The sequence below is a fragment of the Eurosta solidaginis genome, chromosome 1 (assembly GCF_040869045.1).
Source record: "Eurosta solidaginis isolate ZX-2024a chromosome 1, ASM4086904v1, whole genome shotgun sequence".
NCBI lineage: Eukaryota > Metazoa > Arthropoda > Insecta > Diptera > Tephritidae > Eurosta > Eurosta solidaginis.
In genome coordinates this window covers 343992773-344002762 of record NC_090319.1, presented here as the reverse complement: position 1 = coordinate 344002762, position 9990 = coordinate 343992773, and the positions used below count along the sequence as shown (strand labels likewise).

At 38.1% G+C, this 9990-nt stretch overlaps 1 protein-coding gene across 6 annotated transcripts; it reads left to right on the top strand.

Annotated features, from left to right (window-relative positions):
• The first annotated feature begins 1342 nt into the window (after positions 1 to 1342).
• LOC137244559 (T-complex protein 1 subunit eta-like) lies at positions 1343 to 8057 on the top strand. Of its 6 annotated transcripts, XM_067773717.1 has the most exons (10): positions 1343 to 1789; positions 1868 to 2122; positions 2188 to 2397; positions 2458 to 2675; positions 2734 to 3076; positions 3126 to 3343; positions 3931 to 4109; positions 4165 to 4298; positions 6016 to 6404; positions 6464 to 8057. In XM_067773717.1, the coding sequence occupies exons 4-5, from the start codon at positions 2615 to 2617 to the stop codon at positions 3045 to 3047; spliced, it is 375 nt and encodes a 124-aa protein (XP_067629818.1). In that variant the 5' UTR covers positions 1343 to 1789; positions 1868 to 2122; positions 2188 to 2397; positions 2458 to 2614; the 3' UTR covers positions 3048 to 3076; positions 3126 to 3343; positions 3931 to 4109; positions 4165 to 4298; positions 6016 to 6404; positions 6464 to 8057. The 6 variants fall into 6 exon arrangements, with proteins under 6 accessions (XP_067629818.1, XP_067629829.1, XP_067629852.1 ...); XM_067773728.1 differs by having other exon boundaries at positions 1343 to 2122; positions 3144 to 3343; XM_067773751.1 differs by having other exon boundaries at positions 1343 to 2122; positions 3961 to 4109.
• Positions 8058 to 9990: the final 1933 nt, after the last annotated feature.

The window sequence follows — 9990 nt, the reverse complement described above, 5'->3', positions numbered from 1 at the left end:
CCCTAAAAAAAGTGCGGGGATTTTGTGTTGGGGATTTTGGTTATGGGATTTTAAATTTGGGGATTATGTATTTGGGATTTTTTTTTTAGCTGGGGATTCTGTGTTTGGGGATTTTTTTTTTTTTGTTTTTGGGATTTAGGGGCACTCCCGTCGAACGAATAAACTTTGATAAAAGTACACTGCCGTATACAACATAAATTCTAATAATATAAACTGCTAGAGTTTTCAAATTTTCCGAATGTGTATTAATTGGTGTATATAGGCGTAATGCTTTGGTTAGCCATCGATAATGTACAACTGGTCCTTTGTTGTTGTTGGTTGTTTTTAACTTGCATTTACATTTTCCAATGTAAAATAATTCATTTGTTGATTGTACGAATGCTGTAAAGTCCTAAACTTTTTTTCTGTGTTTAATGCTTTCCTGATATTTTTCACTTAAAACATTTAGTTTTCTTAGAATAGTACGTCTATCAATTAGTTGAATATTGAATTTATTCCAAATTTCAACCAATTTATCAATTACATCAGGAGTTAAATTTTTATGCGAAAATATTTTACTTTGAATTTTATCATGATCATTTAAAAAAAAAATAAAATTTTTAAATGTCACGACTAGACGGCAAATTCAGATTATTTATTTCACTTGATAAACCAAATGCAATAATATCGTGCTCAAGTATATGTGATAAAGTGGATTCAGATGATTTAGAAGGATTTGTTTCATCCATTTTAAATTTAAATACAAAAAGCTGTAAAGAAAAACATTTGTCCATAAGAAATTTGTTAAAAATGATAATATGTAGTTAAAAGTTCATTTCAGACTAATTTCTCATAATTCAAGCCTCATATCTCTACTAAAATTCAAAACCTCTATAGATATTAATACAGATTGTAAAATGTACGTAAAATACCTTTAAGTAAGCCCAATATGATATTTTTCCTATAATTCCTATAATCAGAAGCTATGAAGATTTTTTGGCCAAACCCTACATTCATATGTCAAAATAGCTATTTTGCATAAGTGGGGGACTCGAAATTGGACTTAGACTTATGGTGTGTTCAGTAATTTTTCTTAGAATCATCTATAGATTACATTTTTGCTATACTCTTGATGGAAAAAAAATCCATCCATACAATTTTCCCGCTCTAATGTACATACACATAAAACACGACATGCAAAACTACCATTGCCTACTTCCACTTGGGCAACCAACTGCTGCGTGCACTGCTAACATTGTACATTTTACTGCTGTGGCAGCAATAAATTAAAAGCATTCCCGCGGGATTTATTAACCGCACACGCACGGACACACCAACAACCTACTAGATCGCTATCTTTGTTTGTAATCGGCAATACAAGTCAAGTATGTGTGGCTGTGTTTGCGCAAATTTGTCTGTGCGTGTAACCACAACAAAAGCATTCAGAAATATTCTGACGACGCTGTCATTAAAAAGCCATGCAGCACGAGAAATGACTGAAGAACTGAGACGCAAAGGTACCCTGCAAAAATCGTGTGACTAAAAACGCACACAGCCACACGAATTTTTGACAGGGGTGACGATTTGGAATGAAAAATTCTCCAAATGAAATAGCATGTTGACAAATTTAGCTTTGCCACAATGTATCGTGCTCTCTCGCACCTACTAAATTCATATGAATTGTGAAATATGTCATTTTTGTGTGGAAAAAAATTTTCAGCGAGTCCGCCATTTTCCGCGAATTGAGCTGCAGGCCTGTGCTAATTTTGGAGCATTGAATTAAATGAAATTAAAATAACATAGCGATGTTGTAAGTGCTTGGAAAGTGAATTTAATATGTATTTATGTTTGTTGTTGTACAATATTACAAATTCTAATATTTTTCCAGTAAACAATTGTTGCACTTCGTGCACGTCTCCAACAAATGGAATCAACAACACAATACGCTTCGTTGCCTGGAAGTCGAGCACAAATGGAAAACCTCAACAGCCAGGTTATCCTCTGCAAGAACCAGGTGCACCACGTGGTTACGTGAGTCAAATGATGCCACCAACACGACCTGGACAGGCGCCGATGCCCAGTCAACCACCCAAGCCGGGTTAACCCCCAATACCCGGACACGTCCGGACGTCCTGGTTATAATGTATGCTAATACAACTAATATATTTAAAAATTTGCTGATGATTATTTTTGTGTTATTTTCTTTAGCAACCACCTGCACCTGTTACTGGTAAATATCAACAGCCGCAACAGTATGATCAAGCCCAAGGCCATTTAGATCCCGATCAGATGCCAAATCCGATAATAAAATAGCGCTGGTGGTGCTTTTATTACTAATGAACAGGATTTATTACCACCATTGGTGACCACAAAATATGTGGTAGAAGATCAGGGTAACTCCTCGCCACGTTACGTTAGGTATCGCTATTCGAAATTAATGTTTTGTTTGGCAATTACATTGATTTTTCTTCTTTGCAGGTCCTCTTTGTATTGCATACCTGCAACAGCTGATTTATTAAAAACAACAGCTTTTACCGTCTAACCAATGGCACGAACGGTTGCGGGTGAATATGAGCCACCCATTGTAAATGTTGGTGAATTGGGTCCAATTAGATGTAATCGATGAAAGGCTCATATGCAATTTGTAGATGCTGGTCGTCGTTCCCAATGTCTTATGTGTAAAGTAACAACATATGGTAAAAAAAAATCTTTCACTTTTACTTGTTTTCATTGATCCATATTTTTTTTCAACAGTGCCAACTGTATATTTGCAACATTTTGGCCACACCGGACGGCGTGTCGATAAATATGAACGTCCTGAACTTGTATTGGGTACATATGAGTTTTTGTGTAAAAAATGTGTGGGTACCGATAGCTCTCAAGGTAAACCTCAACTCATATCCAACATCAATGCCTCGCAATCAATTGTGGACGCTGTACGCACTACATTGGGTCCACGCAGTATGGAAAAGCATATTGTTGATTCCAGTGGTAAGGCCACAATTTCAAATGATGGTGCAACCATTATGAAACTATGGGATATTGTGCACCCAGCCGTAAAACTCTAATCGACATCGCCAAATCTCAAGATGCTGAGGTAAGTTTTTTGTTATATTAGAATGTGTAGAATAAAAATGTTTAAGCAGGTGAAATCGTAAAACAAGTTAAACCATATGTTGAGGAAGGCGTGGATGCACGTATCATCATTAAAGCTAAACGTAAAGCATTATAATGTCGAAGCGCCAATCAAAGGAACAACAAAGTGCTTTATTGGAAAAATGCTCTGCCACAGCAATGTCCTCCAATGTCCAAGAGTATCAGAAAATTGTTAATGCTGAATGGCGTCTCCTGTACAATAAACTAGGTAAGTAAGGCGCCAATGTTGTGTTTTCTAAACTACCAATTGCTGATGTGGTAATAGTCTGGTTGAGGGGTCGACTGCTAATACGCTACGAAAAATATCGAGAGAGGTGTCAAAAGACGCGTATTAATCTAGAGAACAATAATCCGATGGCGGAAAAGAAAAATTTTATCTATGTCCGGAGATATTTGCAGTTGAAGTTGGCGATTTTCATGTGGTTGTTGTTGTGTTGATACCCACCAAAAAAATTGTCCATCACCGTGGCGGGAGCCACGGTTATACCACACACCCGGAATTGGCATGGCGTAGCCCAGGGTTATTTTTTATAAGCGCGGCCAAAGGCCGCCAACTCAGAAAGGTGTTCTGCGCAAAAATACTATGGATCCCACCCCCAGTTTCGGAGGTACCCGCGGGTCTTTTTTCGGGTTTTCGTTAATATCTTTTTAACGAGTCAATATTTTAATTGTCCGCCTTCGGATTATTAATACTGATGTCAAGACGCGTCGCTTGACACCTCTCTTGATATTTTTGGTAGCGTATTAGCAGTCGACCCCTCAACAAGACTATTACCTGGTGATGTTGGTACACAGTATTTTGCAGATCGTGAAATGTTCTGTTAGTGTACCAGAAGAAGATTTGAAACGTACAATGAAAGCTTGTGGTGGTGCTGTTATGACTACAGCTAATGATATTAATTCAAGTGTTTTGGGTCAATGTGATTACTTTGAAGAACGTCAAGTTGGTGGTGAACATTTCAACATTTTCCAAGGTTTGATAGTGGGTTTGACATTGATTTTATTTTCATAGTTTATAATTATTTAAAGGTTGCGTTAATGCTAGAACATATACATTGATTTTACGTGGCGGTGCCGAACAATTTTTGGAAGAAACTGAGCTTCGTTACATGATGCTTTAATGATTGTGCGGCGTACAATTAAACATGATTCTGTTGTTGCTGGTAAGTCAAAATACAAATTGAAAAAAATGTCTAATCTTAAATTGTTAAGTAATATTATGAAAAGATTGTGTCCAACTCCGGAAGAAAAAACTATAAAATTTGTGTCAGTGAAATGATAATGATTGCTTTTGGTTGTAGTTTTGAGGCATCGTCTTCGAGTGCCTTCTGGTCGTATATGCCATTTCTTTTGCCAACTACCTGTAAGGCGTTAAACTGATCAGTAACGTCGCCGTGAACTCGTTCAGTGTAATGTGTAATGGCGACCCCAAGTTCCTCGTGGAAATAGGGGGTGGGGCGGGATGGCTTAGAAGGTTTAAAGTGATGATATTAATCGTTCCCTAGATGGCTGTTGTTGTTATAGTAGTGATTCGCCCCACCTAATAGGTGCGACCGATCACAAATTGTCATCGATATCCTCTGACGGGAGTCCAAGGAAACTTGCTGTTTCAACAGGGGTAGAGCATAATGAAAGGGGTGTTAGAGGCGTTGGTTTCACATTACAATTAAAGACACATTGCAAGCGGGCATACATTTTGTATGTCGGGGTTGATTCTGGATAGGTAAGAGTTTAACCTGTGACAGTATCCAGAACTATCACAACTATCCAGAGTGACTCGCTTTTCCCTGGGGAGTATGCGGTCCTCTTCCGCAAGTTTTGGGTACTGTTCTTTGAGTACTGGATTCACCGGGCAATTCCTAGCATAAAGGTACGACGCCTGTTTGTGGAGTTCACTGAGGACCTGCTTGTGTTTTTTTGCTTCATACGGCTGAGTTCTCAGGTGTCGTATTTCCTCATAATGCTTACGGAGATTACTCTTTAAGCCCCTAAGCGGTGTTGGATCAACAATCAGATGTCTGTTGGGATGCCCAGGTTTCTGAGTATTCTACAGAAACTGTTTGGTTAGCATTTCGTTTCTTTCCCTTATTGGGAGTTTTCTCGCTTCATTGTACAGGTGGTGTTCCGAGGACATAAGAAGGCAGCCCGTAGCGGTTTCGGGGGCAGCATTTTGGCAGGCCTGTATTTTCTTCCAGTGAGTAACCTTTATGCTTGGCGACCATACGGAGACGCGTACCATGCAAACGTCTATTTATATTTACCCCAAGTACAGCCAATTTATGGAATTATATTAAATATTTGTTACAGCTCTGGATTTTCGTTACAATTACTAGTGCATGCTCTCCAAGATGTAGATCCTGATCGAAAGTCACACCCAAAATTTTAAGGTGTAAGACAGTCGGTAGGGTAATATCATATGGTCGACATTTGGCGCGGCCATGTTTTAAATAAGGTCACCGATGATTTGGTTGGTGACAATATCAGGTTTCGCGAGGCGACAAAACTGGAGAGATTGGGGAGATAGCTGTTTTTTTTTTTATTACAAAGCTCATCGATGTAGGAAACAATAGCATAGGCGTAGAAGCAATAGTGACTCCTGGTGGTAAAGGTAGCTATTGATATGTAGAAGTTAAGCAGAAGTTTTGAATATGAGTTTTTTTAAGTTATTGCAAAAAAAGCGTTGAGGATTTTTATTATCTTACCAGGTACCTTCGTACATGTTTCTAAGAATGAAGAATAAAACCTATTCAAACTCAATTTTGACCAGGACAAAGCCGCTGAGACTTCGCTATACTTTAACATACAATACGTTACCCCATTTTAGCACAACTATAATTTTTTGATTTTATTAAATTTTATAAAATGTTTCTTCCTCTACAGTTTCATGTCGGTATTGGATGGTAAATATGGCTTTCGCATTTTCTCCATCAATAACTATGACAAGGTGGAAGAAATCTATGCGCGTAAATCGGAACATATTATCTTGGTCGAGCGTTTCTTCAATAGCTCTCTAGTGGTGATGGTGATAGCAGAGAAACCCAACTGTTTACAAATGTTACACTTCAAAAAGAATCAAAATATCTGCCATTGCGTCTACGGCTCAAATACCCACAGTATATGAAGGAATCGAACGCATCTAATTGTCTGCCTAACGGATAGTATACATATTCATCAAATCGAAAATATTGCACCAAACGAACTGGGTCTGAATACTGAAACAGTAAACATATTCAAAATCGATAAGAAGGCTGTGATGATGGCATTAGACGGTGAGTTATTGAATAACATACGAAAACCATTTTAACCCATCTATTTATTTGCATTACAGCTTTAGCTTTACAAGTAGCAAAAATTGCTGCCGCCAGGCAATTGGAAAAAGCAGAGAAGCATTCATCACACTGTACGGATGATGCAAAGTCAGAAACTGCTGTTGTAACTGCTGCCACCGACACAACGGTCTTCTCTACTTCGCCGAGTAGCGGCTGTTCCGACTAACTATCGAAGACAGTATCATCATATCTTTTGCCAACACAGGTCAGCGATGTGCTTACGCAGGACCATGCCTTCGCTACTTTATGATGAATGTCAATTCCCACCAATGGCTATTGCCGCGCGCGATTTACCAACAAGATGACGGCGCATTATAGCGTTTGACTGCCGCAGCGAGAGCTTAAACAATTTTTGTTTGAACTTAAAAAAGGATTATGCATTTTTTTACAGGTTTAGTGTAGGCTGTTGCGGCGACGTTTGAAGTGTGAAATTTATTAAAATTTTAATTTGATAGTAAGTTTAAACCAAAAAACGCTTAAGCTTTGCAAGCATTTAATTATTATGAATATAATATAACGTAATATAACAATATTTTGCTATGTACAGTGCTGGCCACTTAGACGACGCTGCAACAATATAGCTCAAAGCAATTAATATATTTCTTATGTTGTTATTAAAGTACTTATTTCTTTTTTATATCAACCAATTAAGCGAGTTTATGTTATTATTAAAATACTTACTTTTCTTTATATGAACTGTATTAATTTAAGTTACAATTTCATGTACATATATAATAAAGTATGCGTGGTACGATTGCTGTTGGAATTAGATTTGAAACCAATCAATACTTCTGCTAAGGGTTGCAGAATTATTGCTGGAATGATTAGATTTAGAACAATAATAAGTCTGACTCAATTACTAGTCCTACATTTTTAAATTCATATTTTACTTTACTTTATTACTTTCAAATTCAATTACGACATCAATCGGATTCCACGACACCTTTGAATATTCTTGATCTAAGAAAAAAGGGTAAATCTAATCTGAATTTCTAATTAGCTTTAAGTTGTAGATTTAAATTGACTCAAATAATTGGAGTCTTTTTTAAAGCTTAAAATTATTTTCTGTTCGCTTGGAAAAGATTTCAATTGGAAAACGAAAACCAGTTAAGCGAGTTCATTTATTATTAAAATACTTACTTTTCTTTATATGAACTGTATTAATTTAAGTTACAATTTCATGTAAATATATAATAAGGTATGTCGTGATCCGATTGCTGTCGGAATTAGACTTGAATTATTGCTTGAATGATTAGGTTTAGAACAATAATAAGTCTGACTCAATTACTGGTCGTACATTTTTAAGTTCGCCAATTACGACAGCAATCTGATTCCACGACACCTTTGAATATTCTTGATCTGAAAAAAAAAGGAAACCTAATCTGAATTTCTACCAAGCTTTAAGTTGTAGATTATTCAAATAATTGGAGTTTTTTCTAAAGCTTAAAATTATTTTCTGTTCGCTTAGAAAAGATTTCAATTGGAAAACAAAACCCAATTAAGCGAGTTTATTTATTATTAAAGTACTTACTTCTTTTTTATATGAACTGTATTAATATAAGTTCCAATTTCATGTACATATATAATAATATTGAAAATAATAAATATTGTAAATTAAATTTTTTTGGTTCATATTTTATTCATATGGCTGCTCCAGGTAAAGTAAATCTGCAGGTAAAATTCATGTTATATGGCGGTTATATAAATGGTAAAACCGCAGTAAAATTGATTGTCGAATGACTCGAAAATGTAGAGTGAAATGACGAAGGTTATGACCGCCATTTGACGAGCATTGTGACGTGTGTGAGCAGCACAGTACTATGCTCACATCCTATAGGTGGGAGCGGAATGCACGATCACATTAATAGGAACGAAACGGAAAATTTGGTCACAAAACCTAATCACGCCCATACAAATGTGACTATGAATATAACCGCTGGGAAAAGTCACAATGACCGTAAAATGACTAGTAAAATGACGTGGAGCGTTTTTGCAGGGTATCTGTTAACATTTACTCATTTGTTCACAAAACAGTGAAGGCTTCGAAAAGCTGTCACTTCCTTTTTTTTCGTTTTTTTTTTTTTGCGGGGAGGCTGAAAATGCCTAATGCACCATAATTGCTGCCGTCGCAGCAGCCGTGTGTCCGTAGCCTAAAAAACAGCCCCGTTTTGGAACCGTCGCCCACCCCGGGACCACTTTCGCATTACTTCAGGGTGGCGTTCCATATTTCTCATTTTTTAAGAGCCTACTGTTGACCCTGCGTCCAGGTTCCCGCTATTTGCTCTGAGTGTCGATTTAATCGCCACTGCTTCGCATGCGCATTTCTCTGCGCTCCCTTTCAGCATCCATCAGGCGTGTCATTACTATAAATGCCATTTTGTTCACTGCAGTCCAGCACTCTTTCCTGTTGTACATATGTGATACTAAATTTCTCGTGGTAGGTTGCTCCCCAAAGACTCCATGCAAGGCGAGTCTTTCCTCGTGGAAACGGGGGCAGTGGAACATGACGTGGTCTGCGTTTTCTAACTCCGTGGTACACATTGGGCAATGAGGATCTTCCTCTATCCTACGCTTCCATAAATACTCTTTGAAACAGCCATGTCCACTCATTATCTGCGTGAGATGGTAGTTCAGTTCGCCGTGCTTCCGCTCATTCCATTGAGCTACGTTCAAAACTAGCGTGAAGGTCCAACGCCCTTTACTCGAGGCCTCCCACCGTTCTTGCCACTTAGCTATTGTTTGTGTCCTTGCTCTTTTCTTGCCATCTTCAGATGGTCGCTCGATATTAGTGTTATAAAGATTGGCCATTTCGCTTGCCAGTAAGTCCACTGGGATTTTCCGGGCTAGAACCAGGATCGCGTCGTCGGACACCATCCGATAAGCACTTGCTATTCTTAAAGCAGCAAGTCGGTACGCTGCTAATATATATTTTTGATGGGTCCGTTTAGATCCATACCACACTGGTGCTGCGTGTAGTATTATGGAGCTGGTTACTGTGGACAATAGCTGACGTATAGCTTCGCTCGGACCACCAATGTTAGGCATTATTCGCATAAGTGCTCCATTAACTTTGGTAATTTTCTCCCCCGCCGCTCTGAAGTGCTCTTTGAAAGTTAACTTAGAGTCAATGTGCACTCCTAAGTATTTTAAAGAATCCTTTGAAGTGATTTGATGATCCCCGACAGGTAAGACTAACTCGTTCGCCGACCGTTTGGAGCTTACTAATACCACTTCCGTCTTTTGGCTAGCCAACTCCAGTCCTGTATTGGTCAGCCATTCCTTTATTCTTGCTACGGCGTCATTACATAATGCTTGAAGCAGGTCCAGTTTCTTGGCCACTACTACCACTGCAATATCATCAGCATATCCCACAATTTGCGTGTTTTCTGGTAGATCAATCTTTAGCACCCCGTCATACATTCCATTCCAAAGCGTTGGACCAAGAACAGATCCCTGTGGGACGCCTCCAGTGATTTTGTACTCTTTTGCTCCTTAATCCGGGTCAAAAAGAAGTACTCTGTCTTTA

Coding starts and splice junctions, on each gene's coding strand:
- LOC137244559 (XM_067773717.1), top strand. CDS start 2,615: ATGCAATTTGTAGATGCTGGTCGTCGTTCCCAATGTCTTATGTGTAAA. Junction 2,676..2,733: donor GTGTAAAGTAACAACATATG/GTAAAAAAAAAT, acceptor TTTTTTCAACAG/TGCCAACTGTATATTTGCAA.